Genomic DNA, 26,198 nt, shown 5'->3' with positions numbered 1-26,198 from the left:
GTCTGTCAGTGCCTTGGCTTGGCTCCACCAGGAATCCCTCTGTGAAGTTTAAGGTGGCTCTCCCTGTTAGTCCAGGCTTTTCGTTCCTCCGTTTGATCCTCTACTTATCACGCAACACAGTGATTAAATGTCTAAGTCAACTGCCAGCCTTTTTCTTTTGTGATTGCATGGCAGCAGCACATTTTTCACATGCTTCTCTCCAGTGTCAACATTGCACCACCTGTTTTACACCCAATTACTCTATAACAGACCCCAAACAACTCCCTGCTCGCTGCACATAGACATTACAGTATGCTGTTTTTGACAGCACGTACTTCATTGCACAAAGAAGAAGTGGAATTAGGGTCTTTATTATACAGTTGTGATAATGATATTTGCAGAACACAGGTGCTCAAATCGGCATAGCAATAAATAGTTTGATGACTTGAGGAGGGAGTTTGTGGAGTGGGCTCATTGTCTCTTGCATTTAGTTCTAAACTCAGGATGGGCTGAAAGATTTATTGATGATACAAACCTGAGACTAATAGCTGCAATGACTTTGAGATAAAAATGTTCTTTGTGTGTTTGTTGTGATTTAAGACTTCACAGTAGATTTGCAGCCATTTGCCATTAGCTATTTAAAAAAAAACACACTTAATATTGTTTTATCGCCTTGATACTTCATGACTTTTTCTATACTTTAATGAGAATTGTTAAAAACAAAACACGATTTGGAACTGATGGCATGTTTCAGAAGCCCACTTCAGAAAATGACGCATTACTTCTGCTTGGCCTCAGCTTTAAATCATGGTTAAATTTGGTGTTGACTTTTACCTTATATACAGCTACTCAGCCCAAATCCCAAATAAGTCTATTTGGATATCTGCAACTGGAGTTTAACCACAGTTTAAGAGGGAATAAGACCATTATGGGATCTACAACATGACCCCAAACACAAGTATCGTCACCATGTGGAATAACATACTGTACATTTTTTTGTGCGGATGACTTTTTGGCAAGCAAAAGGAATGAAATATTCCCTTATTTGGTGAAATAACAATGCTTTATGGTCATTTCTGTATTTCATCACCTTCATCAAATGTGTAAGCCCATGGGAAGAGTCATCATTTTCTGCATATTTACAATAGTTTAAATAAGGTTAGATAAAAAGAAAAAAAGAAAGACATTATTTTGCAATTATTATCAATATAATAATTTGCAAATATATCAATATTTTTATACATGCCTATAGCAGTTTGGTCTGTGGGACCCCAAACAAGTTAGGAAGGAAAGCCAATGTCAACAAACTCAAGGGTTAAAGGGATCTTAATTTCTTATTTACTATACATCTGTGAAGTGCACTTTAGAATAACATCAAAGATGTTTCACAGAGTGAATACATCGTTGGTTTAGACATCAGAAAAAATCCACATCTTTATTGGAAAATCTCGTCAAATCGTAAATTGAAGGTACCAAGGTTTAAAGAGGGGTTTTCTGACTGAGCTATTTTTCAAAAAATAACATAAACCCAGAAAGTGTTTTTGAGCACCGCGACAGCTGCACACAGAAGCATATTCATAAAATGCTTGCTTTGCGTTCCATGTATATCATGTTCAGGGATTTGTGGGAAGAGTTAAAACACTTGCATGTATAGGCTGTTAAATTGGCTGCTCATTTAAGCATGACGTGTTGGTCACGGAGACGTAGGTTGAGGGCAACGCCGGGAGTCAGTGTGATGGTCTCCGTGTTGTTTTTAACACACAGGAACGCAGACCTGGGCGTGTGGCACTGCTGGCTGTGGTCTGTGGGAAGGTGAAGAACCAAGCATCTTTCAGAGCTAACGCTGTACAATCTTAGAATGGCACGAGGTCCAATAAATCACCATGTTCCTCTGTGAGTCTCAAACCGCGCTGAGGGGTGTGAATGAGCTCTTTGATAAGCATGCAGTCAGAGAGCGGGGCTTGCACTGGTTGTGGTGTTGATGAGGGGGGCTCTGGTCAATCTGTGGGGCTAACTGCAGCTCTTTGTGATGCCTTTAGGGCTTCTGCAGGATCTGATTGATCCCAGCTGACCCTGAGTGCACATCTATGACTTTTTGACCCTGAGAGGAGAAGTAAAGAAAATGAGTAGAGGGGATAGAGGGGGTTAGACACAGTCTGAGAGGCTGCACAAAGTGGACCATTTGGCAGCCATAAAAATGTGTCACTCTCACAATGAATGGAGAATTTAGGGGAAGATAATCTCGATGAAGAGAACCTTCGTTTGCAATCATCCATCATGGTGAGGCAAAGGATGAAACATGAGTTACACTAAGCTTTGCTGAGATATCTGCAGCCCACACATTTCCATGTTGTCACCTTCCTAAAATAATGGCCTAAGTCATTTTGTCAGGTTTTTTAGAAAACACAAAAAACTAAACGGCCTAGTCACACACTTGACATAGACCATTATACTAAAGGTGTAGAATCACAAGACCTGTTCAACTGAGGATGTAGGCAATTTTACCAGAGGGGGCCAGCACCATGATGAGATGATTTAGGCAAAAAAAAAAATCATTTTTGTCAAAAAATGACTTAGGCCATTGTTTTAGGAAGGTGACGATGTGTTAGATTACAAAGCTCAAAGACTTGCTTACAGTAATAGAAATCAGTGAAGTTGGGAGAGGCAAAATGAAGAACAGGGGGCCTTGGCAGCAGAGAAAGGGTGTCAAGGAATTAACGGGCTATTATCATATGTCAGTGATTCCCAACCTTTCTGGCTTTTTGGTCCTTTAAATGAGTGAGTTTTCCCATTTAAAAAAAACAAAAAACTGACTGACTGAAAAGGTAAAACTATTATAATACAGTAATTCATAAGAAAAAAGAGGAACATCTAAAAATCTTGCAACCCTTCAGATTTATCTTGCAAGAAAAAATTTAAATTCAGAGTTAAATAGGTCCAATGTCCTCTTATAAATATTGAGGAGAAAAAGGGTCGGTGAACATTTACAGAGCGCTGGAAAACGTAATTAATGTTGCAGAATCACCCTCCCAAAAAGATTGAATCATGTGACAAGACTAAACAGGAGGTACAAAGGAGGCAGTGTGTAACTTAGATTTAGTGCACACAGAGGGAATTGAATTTGCTTAATATTGAAGGTGTGATAAAAGTCTATAAAAATATACAAAAAATTGCAAGTCTTTCACATAGCCAATTACAAATAAACACAGACTTAATAGAATTTACTCCAATCATCCTCATTAAGTTAAATTACCAATACTCTCTTCCAAAGTGATTCAGTCCTTTTAGTGGATTCTGTGGAAAGAGAGTTTATAAAAAAGGAATATAAAGTGATTACTCCTCCCATTTGTAACAAAATGTATTCCACATTGCATAGAGATGGTATATTTTAAATCTGAAAAGCAGAAATGTAAGCTAAAGGTATTCCATATATAGATTGAATCAGATTAATTAATATTAAACTATTTTCTCACCGCAAATCATTGATAATCCTAATCTCTTTCTTATACCATTGATTGAACATATTGCGCCCTTTATGCCTGTTGAGAACTGATAATTTCTCATTAGAGAGACGCCTTGTTATTTATTGGAATCTATACAGTAATACTACTTATTACTAGATTTTGATTAATAGCTGCAGGGATGTAAGTGATATCCCTGTGATAGTGATATCACTACTTTGTATTCACATAAGTCACTCAGGAAACAGAAACTTGGCAGAAAGAGGAGAAAACAGGTTAACTACAAAACTTTAAGAATAATACATAAATTAGCAACACACCATGACTTTATTAAAGCGCTTATCTTGACTGCATGTTGCGCACCACTGCAATATGAACTAGTGCAGATTAACCATAGTGCATTGATTGTTACTTACTACGACCTGAAGCGGGATATGAATAGCTTTTTTGTAATATTTGCCTATTCAAGGCTGTGGTTCTGCCATTTAATAACATAGAATGACTTTTTTTTGGCAAATATCTTGTTTTCCTTTTCTTAACTGGCATATGTAGATGTTGTACAGGCATTACAAATCTGCCAGGAAAAGGTTTTATCTGATTGATAAGCATAACGATATGTGTTTTCCTACACTGCAGCCTGGCCTGACAGGCCAAAATGAAATTCAGACCACTCGAAGTAATAAACCCACCTTAGCTTCCCCCTACTGTATCACCTCTGCACAGGAATGATATGATATGATGTAGGAATGTTGGCTTTGGCTGCCGTAAACTGATTCACTGAAAGGCACATGGGTGGAAATAAGGACTAACATGTCAGTATTAGTGTAAATTAACACTGTTATCACCACTTATGTTTGATGTTAAGAGCAAGTAATCAGAAAAGGCAGCTTACATCAGTCTGACACTCCTTTTCCAATGGGAAGAACAGAACACTTCCTGGCAGCACTCTGCAAGTCCCCACAGCTAAACCACAAATAATAGAAGTTAGTTCCACAGACCAAAGTCATGGGCAATAAAAGTTGAAGGTCTGGAAATTTACCTGCACTGGAATGGCTAATATAAAACCATAATTAAGTTGGCCTACCGCAAATGTCGTCAAGGTTTCTCAAATGTTTTCAAACTAGGACCCAGATTTAGTACATTAACTGTCAGACTGGGACCCAGGCCCATTCAGACTTTGTCAGGGCTTTGTCAATAAATAGACTCATTATGACTACAGACTACAGCTCTGTTTGATGGAAAACCTTTGAGTCGTAGCAGGAGCAGTATTTTAGTCAAAAACAACAGTGCTCTCTGGTGGCAGCAAAGAAACAGTACAGCACATAACTTTATCATCAGGAAATACACCCAGAGCATGCAGTACTACATTAAACCACCAGAGTATACTGCATGTCAACATTTACTCAAGTTTAAGAGCCATGTCCTTGTCTCGTCTCACAAAACTGACACTAACCTGTAATTGAGACATATAATAGCTCTATATAGTAAAGACTCCCTCTGGCGCTGATAAGTTATGTGAGCAGTCATCATTAGGATTATTTTTCTCTTTTGTAGAATGTGCTTTTATAGACAGACTACACTCCAGAATATGCTGATATACATAAAAACAGAATGTCACGGAACATGGCATCTCTACGTGTTGAAATGTTAATCCAATCAGCATTGGAGGCTGCAAATGGCTCCCCTACAATCCCCTCAAAAGACTATCAGGCTGGTGAAATTAAAGCTTGTTCTAGTGTTGATTGTGCTGCTATTTACGCAGGCGCTAAATGATTCTGACTGTGTCTAATTCAATATATACACACTTAACCAGCGTATTAAGTGCCTGTTCCTGCACTGCAGCTTTAGCAGGGAGCAAGAATGGATTTTGAACATAGCTTTCACCTCCCAAGACAGGGGCAGAGCAAGGGGGTGGCTTCTAGGGCTCGAGCCCCGAAAGGTTTAAGGTTTTTAAAATACCTTCAACTTTGTGTCATTTCCCCTCAGTCTCTCTGACTGTACCGGCAAATCAATGGAGAAAAAGTTCTATTACTGGGGAAATATCGTAACTAATGCTGTGAACTCTACTCCAGCATAGTATAACAAAAATAGGTTTCAAGATTAGTAATGCTGTAGTAAAGACAAACATTTCTTTCACACTCTGACTGTTTGCATGTTTGTACGTCTTTGTGTGTGTTTCTTTGCATCTTTTTGAAGTCGATAGGATTGCAACTGGACAGGACTCACATTACCAGCTTGTAAAGATGAGCCATGCTTAATTAGGAGAAATATCTTAAATCTAATTTTTTGTTTTAAAAAGAAGCTTTTTAATAGCTTTATTTTGATGGTACTTTGGAAGAAAAAGGTCTGAATGTGTTTCAAATGCAACCATCTCTTATGAATCACATTAGGAGAAAAGAACCTCACATTGTTCTTTGAGGCCCCTAATATCTAAACTCCGGCTGGTGCAGATTCCCAGACCCTCACAATCCACAATATCTTATTTCTCCCGCTATCTCTGTAATAAAGTGTTTTGAACCTGTGTGCAAGCTCAACCCGTGAGGAAACTAAAGTGAAGCGACAGTCTGTTGAGAGAGCTGTCATTATGAGTGGAGAAGGACTTTAGGTCTGATGCAATGCAGGCCCATCTGTGACTACCCCTCTTCTTTAAGTTCTTTTATTGTATGTGTTTTATCCAAAGAACTGATGGTAATGCAAAGCATGGAAAGGGTTCCCTCCGGTCCCTACACAAATATATTGGTGATAAGCTCATTTGCAACTTAATGATCTAAGCAGAGGTGTTATGCCTGTGTTTCATTACTTCATTAACTGACTGCTGTGCTTTATTAGGCTACAAGGAGAAAGAAACCAATTAAATTAATGCAACATAATTCTCTTACATGGTTAACCTTTGCAGTGACACTATTTCAGCGTGGTCTTCTTGGCAGAACCCAGGATCATTGACAAGGACAAGGAGTTCAAACAAGTGAGGAGCACTTTATTTCTTCCATTAGATCATCCCAAACATTTCAGTGGATTGGGATTGAGTGAAATGGAGTAACATTTTAAACAGTGCTGATCTACTGTCTTTGGTTTTTATCTGACATTCTTCTGAGCTTTACAGAAATAAACTGTGTAATTTTCTCCTAAGTGATACTCCTTTAGGTTTATGATGTGATATGTTAATAGTCTATGAGGTTAGGACATATATTATTATAGTCTGTGAACATGTAGCCTAACTGTCTCATCCAAGATTCAGGAGTGTCAAACCAAACGGAGATTAGGACAATAATCCCAGAAGTCTACTGTAATGGTCTCTTCAAATTAAAATGATACATCAAAAATAAGTAGGTTACTCCACGGCATCAGTTTAGCCAGTGTACATTTTATTTCCTGAGTGTCGTTTTCAACGGTTTTCACCGGCAATTTGAATCGATTATAGGTCGCCTGTATGCTCATAAAAACAATTTGGTTTGGTTAAATGTGTGAGTTGGTGTTTTTTTCTCAAAACCTGTCGCTGCAGTTTTATACTGAAAACACCAACCGGAAGTCGTCGCGCGCACTGTGGCTAACTTGACACTGGTCCTCCGCATTAGGTTGTTGGGAGGCTGGATTAGGATGAAGATTTTAGGAGTCACATGAACTTTCTAACTGGTGTCCACTTGTTGCACGCTCTTCAGTCACGCTCTGTATTAAACTGTCTCGCGCTGTTGAGTCGTTTCCATTTCTTTTTTTTCATTTTAAACTTGCTTTTCACGCGTTTTTATCCGGGAATTGTTGTTCTACTTTCCGTGGACTTCCAGTGCAGACACCGACCCGGTTGCCCTCAGTGTTTGCCATGCTGCAAACTTTACACGACTGAAACCTGTTTTGTGATGTGAAACGTTTGCCGAAGGAAATTAAGCACTAATTTACACACCATGACTGAGGAGAGCAGAAGTGAGCACAGAGCTGAAAGCGGGAAGGACTTGGAGAAGCAGCTCCGGTTACGAGTGTGCGTCCTAAATGAACTTTTAAAGACTGAACGGGATTACGTTGGGACACTAGAGTTTCTCTCGGTGAGTTGTGAGAATCATTTTAACCAGAGACGGGCAAACAAAAGTGCACATTTTACTCAAGAAAATGAAACCCCAAAACAAGCAAACAAACAAAAATAGCCTGTTTAGTATGCATGGTGCATCGGGCGTCAGAGCAAGAACTCGTCTACTAACGTTAAGTGTTACATGTTAACTTTAATAACCTGTGCAAACGCCCCTGCATGCTAATACTGTCAGTAGGATGTCTGACATAACAATCAACGTTTACCTGTAATACTCTCTGAACCCATCTTTTTGATGGAGATATTAACTTTTCAGATTGCAAGTGTGAAATTGGGAAAGCAGGCACGGAGAGAAATGGCACACAGCTTTAGTTCTTGCACAGCCAGTGGGATGTTTAATCCTCTTCTCAGTCTGCTCATAGGCTGTTAGAGGTTCATGTGTGGTTTGTCTGATCAGAAACTATTTCAAGTCGTTTGGGGCACTAGATTATTGAAGATTAAAAATGCAGATAAACCACAAAATCAAATATCTTTTTTTACTTTATCTTTTCTTTTTTAAATGACCATTTTCTTATTTATTTTTTCTATTCAGGCAGTGTTTACAATGTAGCTAGCTACACCTTGAAGTCAGTTTATCAATCCACCTTTACAATCATTCCATATTAGAAAGCAACTTTTAATCTGAAAGAGAGAAAGATCTGAAATCTGTATTTCAGTTCACTGTGTCTTTGTAACAGCCAGACTTGTAACTTGTGCTGTACAGCACTACTATTCCATCCATGTAATTACCCCACTTCTCACACAGCATAGAAAATACAGTGTGAGTGTATTTTGCTGCTTCCTTTGCCAACTTATGATCAAATCCAGAAGTGTGGGGAGTTCTGCCAAAGACGGCACAGGTGGACTCAAATGAGAACCACTGGAGCTGGCGCTCAGCTGGCAATACATCTCCTGCTGCACACTGACCTTACCGCTTGGTGATGGGATGTCATCTTATTCGCTTTACATAAAATAACACCTAACCTCAAAGACAGGGGGGAAGGGAAAAATTGGAAATGTCCCCCGGTTAAAAGCGGAAAGCTGTGAAAAGTTGTGACTGTGTAACAGTTGGTAATCAAGTCTTATTTGACAAAGAAAGCTGTAGCTGTTGAGGATTTTAAAACACTGATATGATGTGATCTGGACTGTGCGATTTGGATGGGTTCCACTGTATTTTCTCAGCAGTTTCATCTTCTTAGTGCGATGGGAACTTTGCAGGGAAGTCAGGTTGAAGGGGCGCCTTATTGTGTGTCATTAAGAGTGCTATTTCCCAGACCACATGTATTGTGTACACCCTGACCTCCCTCCCACTGTCCAGATGTTTCCAATGGAGTACAGAGGGACCAGGGTGGGGATGGAGCTCTATCTGCCCTTTCTTAGAAGTGGCATCACTGGAGAAACGGAGGAGGCGATTACACGAGGGAATGTGTCCTCTGTCCTGGTGGTGGGGGGTTTAGGGAATGCAGCCACCCCTCCTTTATCTCCCCTGTGGTGCTGGAACTGGGATTTATTTCAGAAGTGACTGATCCTTACAAGGCAACTCTGTTCTGGCCCAGGAATGTCGGAATTGATGCATCAGATTAAGATCTGACATCGAAAGATTGCAATTGTTGGTTTAGCTGTGTGTTGGAGCTGGGTAATGATAATAAAGAAGCTAGAAAGTGAGAGAAAAAGACAAAGAGTCACTATTATCCACTGTCTTATCATCTGGTAGGTCCTAGGGAGTATTGTGGAAGATGCTCAGGATGATCAAAGACAGCCCCACTGGGGAGAGGGGTCATATTAAAGACTTTCATCTGATCACACACAAACACACGGTTGCCTCCCCCGCTTCCTCTACTGCCACTCTAGAACCAGCTATGAACCACACAAGGTTCTGTGTGTCTGGTCAGAATGGAGGACACCCCGCCCCCCCCCCCCCCCCTCTGTGCGACTCCCTGGTGGGATAATCCAGGGGACTCCGAGTACCAGCAGGGAGAGAGTTGAACGGGATATTGCTTGAGGGGAGAAGGGAAAAGGGTAGAGCTGATCACACAGTAGATATTGCCAGGAGGGTGAAGGGTGGTGGGGGGCGGGGGATTGAGGCTCCGCAAGTGGCTGGGCTTGGTGCCTTCTCTTGTAAACCATATTTCCTGGAGGAGGAATTCCTCCGAGGTTAGGAAATGCTGGGGAACAATGAGGCGCTGGTCAGTAGCCAAAGTTGAACTGTAGAGCAGAGATTGTTGCTGCTGATCTGTGGGACCCTAACACAATGCACCTCGCACATACCTTACTATTAAGGTAGTAGAAAACAACATGGATGATTAGAGCAATTTGTCCCAGAACAGTCTGAGCCTATTGTGTGGCCGTACCTAACCTCCCGTGGGAAAATATGCAGATTACATCTTGAAGGTGTCATTATTGGAAAGTCTAAATTTGACTTTCTTTGGATTAAAGGACCACTTTTCAAACTGTGTGTACTAAACATCCACAGTAGTCGGACAGTGAGAGGAAGGGTCTAGGGAAGCTGTTTAAAAAATATCAGGCCTATCTCACATAATGAACAATTATCGCTGGAGACAGTTGGCGGCGGTGGACACTGGTGTTTATCTTGGACAGCTACGAGCCAATAAAATGATTTCTTAGAAATGTCTAAATGATGGGAACAAATCAAGACATAATGTAAGCAGTCATTTTAATGAGGTCTTCGCCTTTCTGCAGTTTTTGTTTTCAGTTTTCAGTTCTTCTTTTCTAGTCACAGTATCAAATGAAATAATTTACATAGTCTGACATTGTTCGCTGTTGATAGAGAGACATTGAAAGCCATTTGCTTGCATGATAAGCACTTAGGAGAGAGCATGCAAGACGGGACATTGGAGGACATCTTATGTCCTGATTCTGGAGGGAGATCTGAGCCACAAGTTAACTTAATATATTCCAATCCAAAGAGCTTTGCAGTTCATTAAGTCGTCCCTCAGCTGCTTCCTTAACTATGAAGCAACCACAGAGTGTAATGTTTAAAACATTTTTAATCTATTGCATGAATTGAAATGAAATGAATGTGGTTTGAGACATTGCAATGCTGTGGAATCTCTTTACACTCTTGTCATTCTCTTACAAAACAACTGATCATCAAGGGATACAACGTAAGAAGTATTGCATGTGTAAATACAGCTGCATATGATTATGCTTGTTTTATATCCCGGACTTTATGTGGAGAGGTAACTGGTCGAAAAACATGTTGGTGGCCACTTGAAGTCAGTAGTGTCTTTTCAGTGAAAATGGCTGCAGGAAGTCGTGAAATCAAGCCTAATGGAGAAAGCAGCCGCTAAGAAGGATATTTTCCTGGCTCTCAGAAACCCAGGTGTTTAAGTGAACCCTCTGTGTATTTGTATATAGAGGTTCCACATCTCTCTCTCACAGACTGATTTGTATACATCTTGGCCAGGACAGTCAAATTAGCCCAGCAGTGACCAAGAAGTTTACTTTTTTGCTTGTAACATATATGACGAGTTGGCAGTTAAAGGAGGTCAGGTTGGGGGGGAAAGCTCCGGACAGACCGCTAATGACCCAAAAGGTCAGGACCTCTTGTTCCTATCCTTTTCCTGTCTGTTAATCTGTAGGCTCCATGCCAACATCCAACTCCCTCCTGTGTTCTGATGGAAACAGGAACAGAAGATGCTGATAGTCGGTATGTCCTGATTTGATGGAAACACACAAACAAAAATGTGTAAACAGAAGAAAACCCAAGCTTTCAGTGTGTCTGGGTATGTGCGCTATCAGGCTATATATGGAGGCATGCTGTATTTGTGTTGGAAGCAAAATTGTACTTTTCGTTTTTAATAAATCCTTAATTAACTGAGATGAATTGAACTTAAAAATATTAACACGGTAGTATTTTACTCACACCTAAAAGCTAAATTGTTAAATCTTAGGGGTCAGAAGCCAGACATGTTAAGATCTGTTGGAGGAGGAGATGCTAGGTTAAAGAGGGCAAAGCAGTAGTTGTTTATGTTGGTGTAATGAGACTGACACCACGTGACATAGCCCCTTGTACATTTTCTACTTAGCTATTTATATAGTTTAAAAAAAAAAAGTAGATCAGATAAGTTTCCATCTGTGTGCTCACATGATGTTGGTGTGTTTGGATTGGTTGGTTTTGAGGCTAAGGGCGAGTGCTTAGAGCCCGCCAGTGGCCCTTTACAGTTGCTTACATTAGTAAGTCTCCATAATGGGCTGCATTTGGTGATAAGAGATTCCACAGAGAGCAGTGTATTCGCACAGACTGCTGTTTCTGCCCTGATGGCTCTCTTCTTTCTTCCTTAATGACTTCCTTTATGCATTTATGATTACGCCATCATGCCGTTACTCGTTCCACACCTACCTCTTATGCACACTACCCTTCATATACCTCAAACCTCTCTTTATGGTGCTCTTTCTTTCTTGTTTTACACAACTGTGTCCCAGAGGGAGCAGCGACTGCATATGGTCTATCCATTATTTTGGATGCTGTGTTGACAAGCACATTTTTTCTATGCAAAGGTGACCATTATGATCCCTACAAGGTTTCCTCATCACTATCTGGCCTTAATCTTGAACTTCTTATAGAGGCTGAATGTATTTCTGTTTTATTTGTATATGTGTGTGTTTTGTAAAAATAGAGAGTGTATCAGAAGAAAGAAATGGGAGCAGAGACAGAAGTGAGATGTTTTTCTCCTCAACTCTTTTAAATTGGATTTGGTCAGTATGCTCTCTGAGAATACAGACAGGTTCTGGCTTGTGTCAGTCCTCAGTGTAAGATTGGGCATCGAGAACCGATTCCTACTTGGAATCGTTTCAAAAATTACGATTCCAGTGGAATCGTTTCTTTATTGGAATTGTTTGGAATCGTTTGGAGGATTTGGTTTCAAATCTGATCATGGGTTCCAAATTTAAAATGAGCAAGTTTTGGTTTCCGTACTGGCCAGGCACTTTGTGTTGCAGCTATGGAGCACAGTAAGCGGCGCTCTAGTGTGGCTTTATTTTAAGTTGAAAAAGCCCGGTAAAACTGCAGCCCACCATTGAATCAAAATAAAACTTTCCTTTTATTTGTGAAATAAGCATGTAACCCGTTTCAACTCCACCCCTCAAAGAATCGGAATCGAGAATCGATAAGAACTGGAATCGAAAGGAAGAATCGCAGTTGGTAAAATCCAAACAATGCCCAACCTTACCTCAGTGTGAGGCCCCTGAACTATTGATGTGGCTCACATGCATGTCAATTTCACACCACAGCCACAACACAAGTGATCTGCCTGATTATAAGTGTAAATGCAATATATCTCTGTTTGGTCATATGCATGTTTATTTTGTGCCTTTTGTGCCACAATGTATCAGTAGATGTTAAACCTGTTTAGCACCCTATCTTAAAGATAAATATGTCTTTAACCAGCCTGAAGATGAATGATAGGAGGATTAGCCCAGCGGCAACAGAGCCCTCTCCTGCTGAGATGTTTGCATCAACCTTGAGTCCCATTATATCAATAAAAACACTGAGTAGGATTATCCTTTATTTTCCCATTGAGCAGTTCTGCTCTGGCAGCTTCTGTGTTTTGCATGCCTTTCGATATTTTATCCATTCATCTTTACAAAAAAGAAAAGAAGACTTAGCAATTTCCTAGATGTAGCAAATTGAGCAAAGTGATTATCATTGGGGAAATATTAAGTAACATGCATGCCTACATTATGCCAAGTTGTGGAATTACTAGAAATATTCAACATTGGAATATTTTAATGTTCAGTAAGAGTGAGAGTTAATGTAATTTGATTTAAAGGATTGTTTCCAATATTTTTGACCTGTGTGTAGGGCTTGGTGTTAAACCACAATCATTTAGCGTGACCAAAACATGCACTGAGAGCTGAATGTCGAATTGAACTGAATTGGGCAAAGTTTCTGTAATACTGCTTTAGTTTAGACAGCATTTCAACATTTGGCTTCTTTTGTTAATGGAATATTTCAATGTTTTGGGAAATGCACATATTCACTGTCTTGCAGATAGTGAGATGAGAAGTCCGATACCACACTCATGTATGTACAGTAAATATGACATACAGCCAGCCGCTGGTTAGCTTAGCTTGCTGGTTAGCTTAGCCTCCAAACTGCTGCTCCAGCTAGACATTCAGCATTAGTTAGAGAAAAACAAACTTTTTACTTTGTTTTTTTGTCTAGTCTAGCTTATGACTTAACTGATTACTATTTGATTAGTCTTTTACACCTTCTTTCTGTCAGTGTAAAATCGTTTAAGTCCCTCAAGAAGGTTCTTGCACTGTAGAGAGTTCTCTTGCTTTTGTCTCAGAGGCCATTTTTCAAGCAGGATTTCCTTCCTTCCTGGCCCTCCCCGTCTTTACATTGTGCTACATGTTTCCTGCTTCAGTACACACACACACACACACATACACACACACGCACACACACACACACACACACATTGCATAGGCGATAGGGCTGCAAGGACCCCTGCATTGAATCCATGGAGTGGATTTAGCTCAGGAGGCAGAGTTCGTGCTGTGCTGCTGCCCAGAGGAGAAGGCAGCCTTTGATTTGGCCAGTGCCAGCTGCCCAGTCACATGGTGCTCACGTGCGATAAGTAGAAGAGTGGCGGGACTACGGTAGACACTTGTCAGGACGTTCATGGAGTGTGAAGGGGTCATCATCACAAGGGGGGCTGTGTTTTTTGCTGGCATGCTCTGCCGCAGGGAACACACACACACACACACACACACACACACACACACACACACACACACACACACACACACACACACACACACACACACACGCACACACACATGCACACACACTTACTCAGATCAGTATGCCTGCAGTGTGTCTGTTTAGTGCTCTCAAACCTGATTAGGCATTGCCATAATTCTGCACGACACTGAAGAAAATATGTTTACAAATGAATTAAATGCTGGTCTGTTGCTTATCAGCCAGATTATGGTTATTGTTTGTAAAAGAATTTACCCACCATGAGGTTTGGCCTTATGAAATGTCCCACAAACACTAGTGCAGCTGTTTCTACATTTTCAAATCTGACTCTGAAAGAGTTTCGATAAAGTGTCCCAAGAATAGGTTTTGACACGTTTGCATGTGCTCTCTCTCTGCGGTTTAAACTCACACTTTATGTCATTCATGTCTCTGTCCATCCAGCATTTCTGGGCTCTGAATCTATAAACACTCAGAGCTGCCCAGCCAGACATGATGGGAAATTCCACTTCACTCTAGATTATTTAATTAAGCACTTGAATGAGATTTGCTATAGAAGCTCTGAGAGTTAGACAAGTGTCTCTCTGTCTCAAAGCATGCCTTGTCTGCAGACATCCTTTTCATGTCTGTTTTTGTCTTCTTTCTTTCTGTCTCTTTCCATTTTATTTTCAGTCTCTGAAACTATTTGTCCCTAGACAGTGAGTAAGCCTCTACTTTCCACTTTTAGGTCTTAAACTGGCCTTTCACATTCTTTTATAGTCTAAAGTCACAGTATGTGTGCAGACATTTAGTTTCACACCTAAAAGGGATAACTTGATAACCGAAAAATGACCATGAATATGAGGTCTAAATTCTGGCTTTCTACGTCAGACCCTAATAGAATGTTGTGCGCGCCACCATATCATGATAAACTTTGAAGAGAAAGTAAGACATTTGTGGTGTTGTTGGGTAGGTTTGCTAAAAACTGGAGGTCAGTTTAAATACCTGCATGCATTTATTTTTTGGCCACATTGGGGCAGCAGCCAGTTACTGATAACACTTATAAGCAAAAAGGACAATACTGACTATAAAATTGTACATGTAAGCTTGACTCAATTACAATAAAAGGAGTTAATGCAATTAGTGGTTTCCATTCTTGCATATTTGAAAGAATAAGTGGACTAAATCAAGCTGAGGTCTACACTACTGTGATGCAGCCATGTTGGCATGGTGCCTCCTGCTCTGTCCATTCACAGACAAAAAAAAGGCACGATAAGCAGAACCCTGGCAGGAGGGGGTATTTGTACGGGTGGGCATGCTCTCAACAGTTTTGCCTTTGGTACAGGGAGAGTGGGGGAGAAACTGGCAAAGCAGTTGTTCAATTCTCAATTGACAGCGTCCGGTTCTAAGTGTGAGAGAGGCTGACGCTGCAGGTTTTCTTTGTTTCTTGCCAGTCCTGCTGAGATGGATGGCAGACCGGGGCCTCCAGTTGACGAGAATCAAATGAACAACGGGAATCAGATGAACAATCTGGGTGTGTGACATTTAGGGATCGACCGATACTGTTTTTTTCAAGGCCGATACCGATTATTAGCAGTTAAAACTGATATGTGGAATACAGATATGCATTTACAGTGAAAATTAAAATCTTTAAATTAAAATTAAGATTTTGGAATGTTACAAACTCCAACACAAAACCTTGTTTAAATGTTTTAAGCAATTATTTAATAAATTAGAAACTTTCAACATAATACCCAGTAAAAGATAGTCAGATAGTGTTGTGGGTGGGACATCAAGTCAGACTCAGTGGGGAGTGAAACCGAAGCAGAGGGACAGACAGAGCTGTAGCCGAGCCAAAGTAGCACACTTTTTAATTCATTAACTTTATCGGTTATCAGGCAAATAAAACGCTGATACAGATAATCTGCAAACTGCCAAAAAACGTCCCGATTAAAAAAACAAAAAAAAAAACCGCCCGATAATCGGTCTATCCCTAGTGACAGTGATGCTTGGGAGTGCGCCACAGATTACAGTCCTTCCAGAAAAAGTTTTTTTTGTGATTGTTGCGGGCAAAAATCCTTGATTATACGGCACGTTTTCTTAAAAAATGTGATGAAATATGTGGGATATTTATGCAATTTAATGCGATGAAATTGCGGGAACTTGCAAAAATTGCGGGAACTTGCAAAAACTGCGGTTTCATCATGGCTTTATCGCGGGGTTTGCAGCTTTTCGATGATGTTCACGTCGCGTAATTATGTCACTTCATAACATTCCCATGGCAACAGGGGAAAATGGCTGCTCTTGTGTGAAGTAAACGCAACATTTTTCAACTTTCTGCTAAGATATATGTGACTTTTTTGCAACGAAAATGCGGGTATTATGAAATCATGCAAGTCCCGCATAGTTTGCGCGGAAATCGGCAATTTATGTGGCGACAGTTCGGCGTATTTGAAAAAATGCGGCCTCCGCATAAATATGCAGACTTTGGCTGATTATGCATTGAATTATGCGATCGCATAATCGCGTTTTTCTGGAGGGACTGAGATTAGGAGACTGATGATTCTGCTTAGTCATATTGCAGATCAATACAAGCTGCTGGTGTGTGGCACTGATGGGAATTGCCAGCTATCTGTGAGTAATGGTTTGCTTGGCTGCACATGGAGATAGGGGAAGCATGGCAGATTAGGTCTCTAAAGACTAACTGTTATCCACTGGAGGCTGGTCTCACGGCTTCATATCCAATTTCACAAGTCAAAAGATCTTCCTAATATGCGGAAGATATCTGTCATTTATAGTGCTGTGATGGGTGAAATTGAATAGACCCCCAGTCTGTCAGGTATTCAGTTTAACGGACATGACCTCAAGCATCATGGTCATTTCACGCCAGTACAAGTAGCTCACCAGGAGTCAGGCGCAGACATTGGACACAGACATATTCAGTGGATAAATTGCTTCATTCCAGCTGCTTATGTATTGCCTTACGTGCCAGGGTCACTTAAAGGACAATCAACATCTACGAGAAGAATTTTTCTATACCCTTCACAGACAATAGTGAGGTCTTGGAGATGCCTCAAAGCACATTGCTTAGTTGGTTTTCATGTTCCTTTACAAGCCAGCTTGTTCCTGCATTTTCCACAAAACAATAAACTTTCAGATGACATTCCGTTAACTATCTCTTTTTGTATTGAAAGAAACGTCTTTTTTTTTAGGAGTCATGTGGTACCCATACAGACTGCCTGAATTCTAAAATGAAAGTCTTCCAAAGATAAATGAGCTTTTGTTTACTCGAAGAACCTGTAAAGTGAATACACACTATGCCCTCTGTTGTTAATTAAAACCAGAGAGCCTGCATTGAGCTGGGCAGATGAGCACTAATAGCCACTTCCAAGATAGACATATTAACATCCACTGCTACATTAAGAGTGTCTGTTTCCTGTATACATTCCCAGTGGAGAGAAACCAGCCTGTTTGGGAAAACTCGGCAGAGGACTAATGAGATGGGAAGCCCAGTATGACACCTGGAGGTGTCATCAGGACCTGTTGAAGACAAGAGGTGCCTGGCTTATGGGAGAGAATCACCGCAAAGAGCCTTTTCTCTCTTTTCGGATTTCCCCTGTGTGCTTGCAGCATCGGAGACTGACTCTGTCTCTGGTCAGGACTTTTTGGTGGAAGTTTTAGCTTGCCAGGAATTTGATGTGTGTGTGTGTGTGTGTGTGTGTGTAGAAAGCTTCAATCCGCAATGTTGAATTCCGGTTTAAAAGCAGTTCCTCTGTGCAGGAAGTATGGTAAAGGCCCCGTATTCTCCCTACAGGATTGTCGTGTTAACAAGGCCAAACAAGGCTCGCTTTTTTCCTTCCTTCTGTACTTCCTCTCTATCTGTTTTTTATGCTTTGTATCTTTCTATCTACTGTATGCTGCTCTCTCATTTACACACACACACACACACACACACACACACACACACACACACACACACACACACACACACACACACACACACACACACACACACACACACACACACACACACACACGTTTGTTTCACTATCTTTGTGGGGTCCCGTCATTGACATAATGCATTCCCTAGCCCCTTACCCTAACCTTAACCATCACAACTAAATGCCTAACCTTAACCTAATTCTCATCCCTAATCCTAAAACCAAGTCTTAACCCTCAAACAGCCCTTTAACCTTGTGGGGTCCAGCATTTTAGGCCCCACAAGGCTGTGCAGACCCCACAAGTATACTGTATTCCCCGGTTTTTGGAACCCACGAATATAGTAAAACAAGCACACACACACACACACACACACACACACACACACACACACACACACACACACACACACACAGCAAATCCAGAGACTCAGGTGTTGCGAGAGCTTTGCCTGAGGTTGCCAAGCTGCTAGCGCACCTGTTACATGCCATCCTTTACCTGTTATCACAGTGCTTTAGTTTTTAGTCTGCCATCCTGGGGGACAGATGTAACACACACACACACACACACACACACACACACACACACACACACACACACACATATTCTAAAAGACTTAATGAGCATACCTTCACAGTCTAGTGATTCACTACAGTGGGCTTTTTCGTGTGGAAGCTGTTGTTTGTGTCTCCATCTCCGGTGTTGAATTCTCTTTGTCTTGTCTTTTTCATTTGTTAACAAGAGAGGATACTTTTACAGATGGTGGATTAGAATACACAAATACATGTGTGGTAATATTTCCTATACATTTTAATCTTTTTTCACACCACTAAATATAAATGAAAGTGGAACAATTCTTGTATACACACAGGATGTTTGTGTGTGTTTGTTTGCCAGCTCTCCAATCAGGACAACAAAGCACATCAGTGAATCATCAGTGGACAAAAGAGGCAGTTTATCCAATAGACTCTGAGAAAGGCCTATTCAATCTTCCAGAGTTTATACTGGTGACCACTGCCAATGAACTCAGATTGGACCTATTTCAATTGTTAGCAATGGATCCCACATCACCACAAAAAAGCTATTTAACTTTAGCAGCGGAAGAAGTTTTAAAATTGTGCTGACATTGCAATGCTTTTTTTTTTTTAAACTTTTTAATATCATTACTTTTAATTTCAAGGAGAGCATAGTGTTCTACAGTTGAACCAATTGATCCACAGGGACCTAAAATGGTTGTTTTGCATGTAATACATCAAACAGGCCTCGTGTTCCCGCTTACTCCTCCAATGGTTTTAACTTGAATGCATTAGCAGATGTTTGAGGCTAGCTTTGTACTTGATTCAAACTAATTTCTGTAGCATGGGAGCAGCTAGATAGCTTTTTTATTTTATTTTTTTTTTAAATCAGTTTGCTGCATCATTTTGCTCTTTTGGATCTGTTTAGTGCTCTTTTCCTCTCAGGGCTTTCTAATGTGATGAACTTGTGTAACTCCTCTTGCACTCTCTTCATTTTCTTTTCCACTCACTTTACATTCACTATAGCATTTTTATTTGACTCAAGCACATGCTCTGGTTTGGCAAATATACTGTACACACACTTTATTTCAAAGCGCAAGAATGTCCATCATTGTCTCTTTTGTTATGTCATCGTTAGTTTACGTGTTTGAGGAAGCAAATGACCTCTGTTTTTGCCAAACTCCTCTGGTGTGAATCATCATCTGTTTCATTGAACACAGAGAACAACATATACAGTAGGAATGGCCAGCCTTCCGCTGATTGTATCTTTCCTAACTGGTTGAGAGTTGCCGGTGGGGACAGGGACGACAACATTGCATAATGTCCATTCACAAAGAGTTCTGACCTAGGTTGGCTCAGCACACACTCTGTCGGCATGGAAACAGACCCCCAGCCAGCCTGTTACCCTTCTGCCTTTCCTTTCCTATATGACACTAAAGTCCAGAAGATGCTGGACATAATTTCAACTACCCTGAGCAATAAACACATTCAAAGTTTTATTGTCATATGTACAGTAAGGAAACATGTTTCCATGTACAATGAAATTCTTCCTTTGCTGTCCACAGAATGCCGAACAATGTAAAATCTACCATATATACTACAAATATACAAAATAACGTGAACAGTCCGTGCTGGGGGGAGGGATCTTTGAGGAAGGAGGCGGCTCTCAGGTGGACTCTGCGATGGTAGATGCTCTGCAGAGAGGGCAGTGGAGTCCTGGTGATCTTCCCTGCAGTCTTCACCACTCTCTGCAGGCGTTTGCGGTCCATAGCAGTAGTGCCGCCATACCACACGGTGATGCAGCTGGTGAAGATGCTCTCAACAATGCAGCTGTAGAAGTTGCTGAGGATCTTAGGTGAACATGCCAAACTTCCTCAGCCTCCTCAAAAAATATAGCTGCTGTTGAGCCCTCTTTACCAGCTGTGTGGTTTTAAGTGTCTTGAAGTGTTTTGAAGCTGCTTACCCTCTCTACTTCGAGCTCACCGGATGTACAGTGGCCGATGAGGTCTCCTCTTCGTCCTCAGGTCCACTATCGTCTCCTTCGTCATGTCCGTGTTGAGGGTGAGGTTGTTGTCCTCACACCATGACACCAGACTGGCCACCTCCCTACTGTAGGCCGCTTCAGCAAACACGTCAGCAAACTGCAGTTATTGAGCGAGCTGTCACTCATAGATCGAGGCCGTTTTCCACTCAGTCCAGTGAGTCACAGTAAGTCGGTGACGGAAAGGTCTATAATGTGGCCTGCAGGTCCGTTAACTGAACCTAAGTTCAGTTTTAGTGTGACCGTAAAGGTCAGATTGTTATCACATCGGAGCATTGCTGCGTCAGGCAGTTTAGCCATGGTTTCTACTACCACAGCTTTGTTGCCCACAGCATGTGAGCTTGTGTTGATTAATGGCAGGTAGGGCCACACCAGGGCCACACGCAGTGATTGGACCAATCTATTCATCGCACCCATCTGCTCTGTGGAATGATGAAAACTTTTTAATGGGGTTTTAAGTGTGTAGTCTCTCCTCAGCCATCAGAGTGACAATCCAGGTAATTATAACTGGGCCATAGGGAACAAAAAGACTTTCTGACAGATTATGAATGATTAAGGATAGAAAATGTGTGTACTGTATGCCCAACAAGTAGAAAGGAAAATGTATGATGACATCCTTGCCATTTTTTTTCTGTGGCTACTCACACTCTTTAGGTGTGTGTGTGTGTGTGACTGTGTGGATGCCATTTCGGAAAGGAGTCTTTCCTTAAAGGTCCCATGGCATGAAAATTTCACTTTATGAGGTTTTTTAACATTAATATGCGTTCCCCCAGCCTGCCTATGGTTCCCCAGTGGCTAGAAATGGCGATAGGTGTAAACCGAGCCCTGGATATCCTGCTCTGCCTTTGAGAAAATGAAAGCTCAGATCTGGAATCTTGCTCCACCTTGCCCCCCACCCCCCCTCTCCTCCTCAATAGCTACAGACACAGAAATGGCACATCATAAGTAAAGCTCATTGTGGGACTGGCTCTAGTGGCTGTAATTCTGCACCAAGGCTGAATTTCAGGAAAGAGACTTCAGATACAGTATTAAGGGACCACTAAGGTCTATATAAAAGCATCCAAAGAGCACCATGTCATGGGACCTTTAATGGCAAATGGAAATTACACTGTAAATAAATGATTGCTGTTGTCCTACTCTTTTATCCTCTTTGTCTTCTGAGCTCATCACTTTACCTTAGTAAAGTATCTTAGAAGGGAAAAAAAACACTATTTAAACCTCAAAGAATATTCATAGACTTATATTTGTGTAGCTAAAACAATGACTCGTTGTTTAGTATTTTCTACTCAGTTTAAAATGTCTATCCATCTCTGTTCACCGAAAGTGTGACATGGATCACAAACAGCTCCTGTTTTTGAGTTTTAAAATGCAGTGAAGTCTGCTTGAGATTCAGCAGTGGCCAGTGCCCAGGCATGGGGGATTCCTGCTAGAAAGCACATCCAGTCCTAGGGAACAAAATGTGTCCCTCTGGAATTCAATTGGTCATTACTGAGAATGAGGACAAAGATAGCAACCTTGATGGACCATAGTAGAAATGTTTTTTTTCAAGTCATGACTTCTTCTTCAACAGTTCTTCAGCTGTGCATTTTTTATGCATTTTTTTTAAACTGTTGTAAAATTCATCCCTTAAATTTAATTAGTTTCTAGTTAGTAATACCAAAGCTTTAAACCAGAAAACAGATGTTCTGCTCTGTGATGCAATCAAGAGGCACACCCTGGACCTTCTCCACTGACTCTGAGTTACAATACTGGATTTGAACGACTCGTACAATACTAGAAACAGTACATTTAGGCGTTTGCAAATGAGCCGTGCATTTATGTACGCAGTGCTGTCAGGTACTGTACAAACCTGGAAATGGGCTTATATTCACAGTCACCCTGGGTACTGTTACTGTGTCAATAAATCCAGACTGACAGTCAGTCAGCTTCCCGTTCACTGTCTGTGTCTCCTAACGACATCAACAAGGCTGTTTTGGAAGAGACATGTTTGTTTCCACAAATCCAATTCCAATCCAATCTACAATTCTAGGAATAACATGAACAGGGTCTCAAATGAATTGTTCAGACTTTTGTGTGGCCAAGTCTGTTTTCTCTGCGGTGTACCCGAAAACTGCATGAAAGAGCTTTTTAATTTTACGCCATCACTTCTGTGTGACAAAAACAAACACTCTTGTCTTCTGGGTGATAACACAATTTATTATCACCATCCAATCCAATTAAGAGCTCCTGCACTCCATTATGCCGTATCTTTTTTCGTATGTTGTTTACTTCTGATAAGCATCTGCAGTGTGCACCTTATTTTTTTGCTTCAGACTGAGCCCCCCCCCATAGCTGTAGATATACTGTATAATTAGTGCTTTTCAGATATAGTGATTATGTCCTGTTGAATAGACTCTTCACTATTAAAACTGAAGTGATAGACTCTCTAATGAGACCATGTTTGATGTCACGCATCTATGATAGGAATGATGATAGGAAGCTGGTTTTTGTTGCAAATTAGCACTACTTTTGCTCAGCTAAGGTCCTGTACTGTAAGCCCTGTCATGCCTGTCGAAGTCTGCTCCGTGTTTGTACATATTAGACTTGCTAATCAGATGCTAATGCTTGTGAGTGGCAGAGTTGCAAGGCAGCTACAGAATGGTAATCAGCATGGAGTTGGCCTACAACAAAGAGGCTGATTATTTAAGCCTCTTTTTTTCCAACCACAAGGCTGGATTCAAACATTCACTTCTACAGTTCCTTTTGAAGTGCTGCTTGACGTCAATACGTTGTGATTAAGATGATTTCAGTAAGTTCTTCAAGTCATTTTGTTTTTTTTAACAGAACATGGCTTTGTAATTAGCTAGTAATGGAGGTTTTTCACTGATTTAGCCCAGCCTCCTTTCCATCTGTTCACGAATAATCAAGGGAAACTTTGCAATAAGCTGTAGTTACTGTAGTTCCAACTACTCACTTAGATCTTGGTGTCAAGCAATACTTCTTGGCTTGTCTGCTCATTAAAGTAAGCTGTTTACATGTGTTGTGGTTGTATTATGTTGGCTTGCTCAGGTCAGGCTGCCTGCTGGATGACAGATGGCATTATGGCCCTCGGTGGGGCGGTAAAGGGACGCCCGTGGTTAGGGTCAACTGCAAAGACAGATGTAACTTCTTACTGCACTAACAGTGACTTTATGCATCACACTGCCTTTCAGTGTGGAGCTTGATCGCGTTAGTCATGTGTTTATGGAGCTGCTGTTGGTTTGTGTCATGCCAGACCATGAAATGAAGCTTTGTGCTGCTGAAGGGTTTTTCTGTGTAAGAATGTCTTATATTGTAGCACCGTCTCTGTGCCGCCTATTATGTTGTCTGTCATGTTGCAAAGGGTTTAGGTGAGGATTTGTGTGATCAGTGACAGGCCATTGATTAAAAGTCAGAACTTGAGTTTTGACAGCTCTGCTGCGTTCTCTGTGAGCTCTGTTTTCTAAATGGTGTTACTGTACGATGGACACAGTTGGAATCAAACTGTTGATTAAGGCATCATTTCTTTTCCTCACTTTTCTTTCATTTGGTTAATTTATCTTCAGTGTTGTTAGTCTTCACACTGGGTTTTAGCAGACAGGTTTGGCATAATAAAATCCAAGTACACACTTCATTCTACTTAGAGATCTCATCTTTGGTTTTATCTGGCTCGAGTTACTGCCTTTTTATGGCATTTGGCGGATACTGGAAATAAAGTTAGTTATGCGACATGGGAAATGAAAACAAATGTCGGCAAAACAAAACCCAAATCACACACATATGTGTTTTTGTGATGTTGTGCCAAGGACTTTTTTTAAAAACTTGCTTTCATTCAAATTTGACACCAATATGAACATCAAAAGCGTTGTTATTGCTTAACATCAAGTTTGATGAAGCTAATATTCAGAGGGATTAAATGCAATTTCTTTTGGACTTTATATTTCATGAAAGCTTTAGATTTTTAAGCCTTGCTTTGGATTTCATCATAGCATCCCCGAAGTGAAGTGCACAGGCATCAATCAATATCAAAGTGCGATGCCACCAATTTGTTTTCCGCAGAGCTTTCTACGGAAGATAGATTTCTGTCTGCCAAACTGTATCCCAAGCATTGCACACATAAACACAAAGATTCATGTCTGGTACCTTTTTGATGGATGTCCTCTTTTTTAAAAGCTCTCCCTCAGGCGGAGTGCAGAAAATGACAAATTTCTCCTTAGTCACTTTTTTAAGAATACATTCAAAGCACACCTTCTTAATTTGCCATTCTCAGAAAGTGCCCTGAAGCATTAAATGGGTTGTTGAGGGCTTGTGCGGTGAAGCAGCCTGGGAACCAGCGTCCTCAGGGACTGAAGAAAGTAAGAGCACTTCCCATCCATCTCAATTCACAAACTATTGGCTTATCCAACTCACATCCCCAGCCACTTAACATTGCCTTTGAAACACCATGAGCTGCAATTATTATGTTTTTTTATCATCCAGTGCAAAAGATCGTGTTTCGTGTGTATCAGGGGTCCATTGTGATGGTTACTAATTTGCTCTGGCAGCCAAGTGTTGCAGCTGCACACCAAGAATCAAATCTATTCTTTTGTTTGTCTCGTTAAAGGTGCAAGCCATTAGACGCCAAAACTTAATTTAATCCCAGGGCAAGTTCAAAAGTGTTAACTGTTTTCTTTCCTTTTCTGCTCTGCTTCAGGTGTTTCTACATCGTCTCAACCAGTATGCAGCCACCAAAATCGACAAAAACATCACAGAGGAGACCGTTAAGGTGAGGGTCAATCTGTGAGGTATGGGGCGGCATAATTAAGATTTGTAAAAAAAAAAATATGAAGGGCAATTGACTTTTACACTGAACACAGATCTTATTTTCATAACAGTAACCTGATCAATAAAAACACAGGAACTTACATTGGAAACTAAATAAAGTGGGCCTCTTTGTTTGGGGTTTGCTTTTAATCTAAAATAGCCAAGTTCTGAATGGAGAAAGAAGTAGTGGGCGATCCAGGAAGCAGCTGTAAATATAATCTATTTATAAGTGATTCCGGCTGGAGGATAATAAAGGATGCTCTCTCACAGTGGGAGTGGGACTGTTTTCAGTGAGCTTGCTTACTTTTGAAGGTAAATACACATTCAGTGGATATTTACTGCATGTCCTATGTTTTGGAAGATGTCTATCCATGCTAGGTTTTGTTTGGGAACATGCTGTACAGAGAAGGGTTTGAATAACGTGGGTCATTATGGGGTTGGGCTGTGACGTCACCAAGCAGCTGAATGGCATCCAGTCCTTTTGGAGTACAAAGGCATTGATGAAAATATACCAGATTTCTTGCTGTTCTTAGCTATTTTTGCCTTACAACACCCATAAAAGCCTAATGACTTAATGATTTATATTTCACTAGCTTCTTCCTCCATCCAGAGTCAGCATTGTTTTGTCCTTTAACATCACCACAAAAAGGACATAAAAGGGAGCAGAAGTCAACACCACATGAAGGCAACGTTTCCATAC

General features: G+C 40.8%; 1 protein-coding gene across 3 annotated transcripts in view; it reads left to right on the top strand.

Moving 5' to 3' along the window:
* Window positions 1-7,025: 7,025 nt before the first annotated feature.
* prex2 (phosphatidylinositol-3,4,5-trisphosphate-dependent Rac exchange factor 2) overlaps window positions 7,026-26,198 on the top strand; it is a 95,353-nt gene continuing 76,180 nt past the window's right edge. The window contains exons 1-2 of one of the 3 annotated variants that reach the window (XM_031281943.2): window positions 7,026-7,477; window positions 25,389-25,460. In XM_031281943.2, coding sequence (XP_031137803.1) covers window positions 7,340-7,477; window positions 25,389-25,460 — 210 coding nt within the window. In that variant the 5' untranslated portion in view covers window positions 7,026-7,339. The remainder of the gene's footprint in view (window positions 7,478-25,388; window positions 25,461-26,198) is intronic. The other 2 variants (XM_031281940.2, XM_036000461.1) reach the window with 2 other exon arrangements.

This window comes from Sander lucioperca, chromosome 1, assembly GCF_008315115.2.
Source record: "Sander lucioperca isolate FBNREF2018 chromosome 1, SLUC_FBN_1.2, whole genome shotgun sequence".
NCBI lineage: Eukaryota > Metazoa > Chordata > Actinopteri > Perciformes > Percidae > Sander > Sander lucioperca.
The sequence above is the reverse complement of the archived record's forward strand: the minus strand, read 5'-3'. Positions and strand labels throughout refer to the sequence as shown.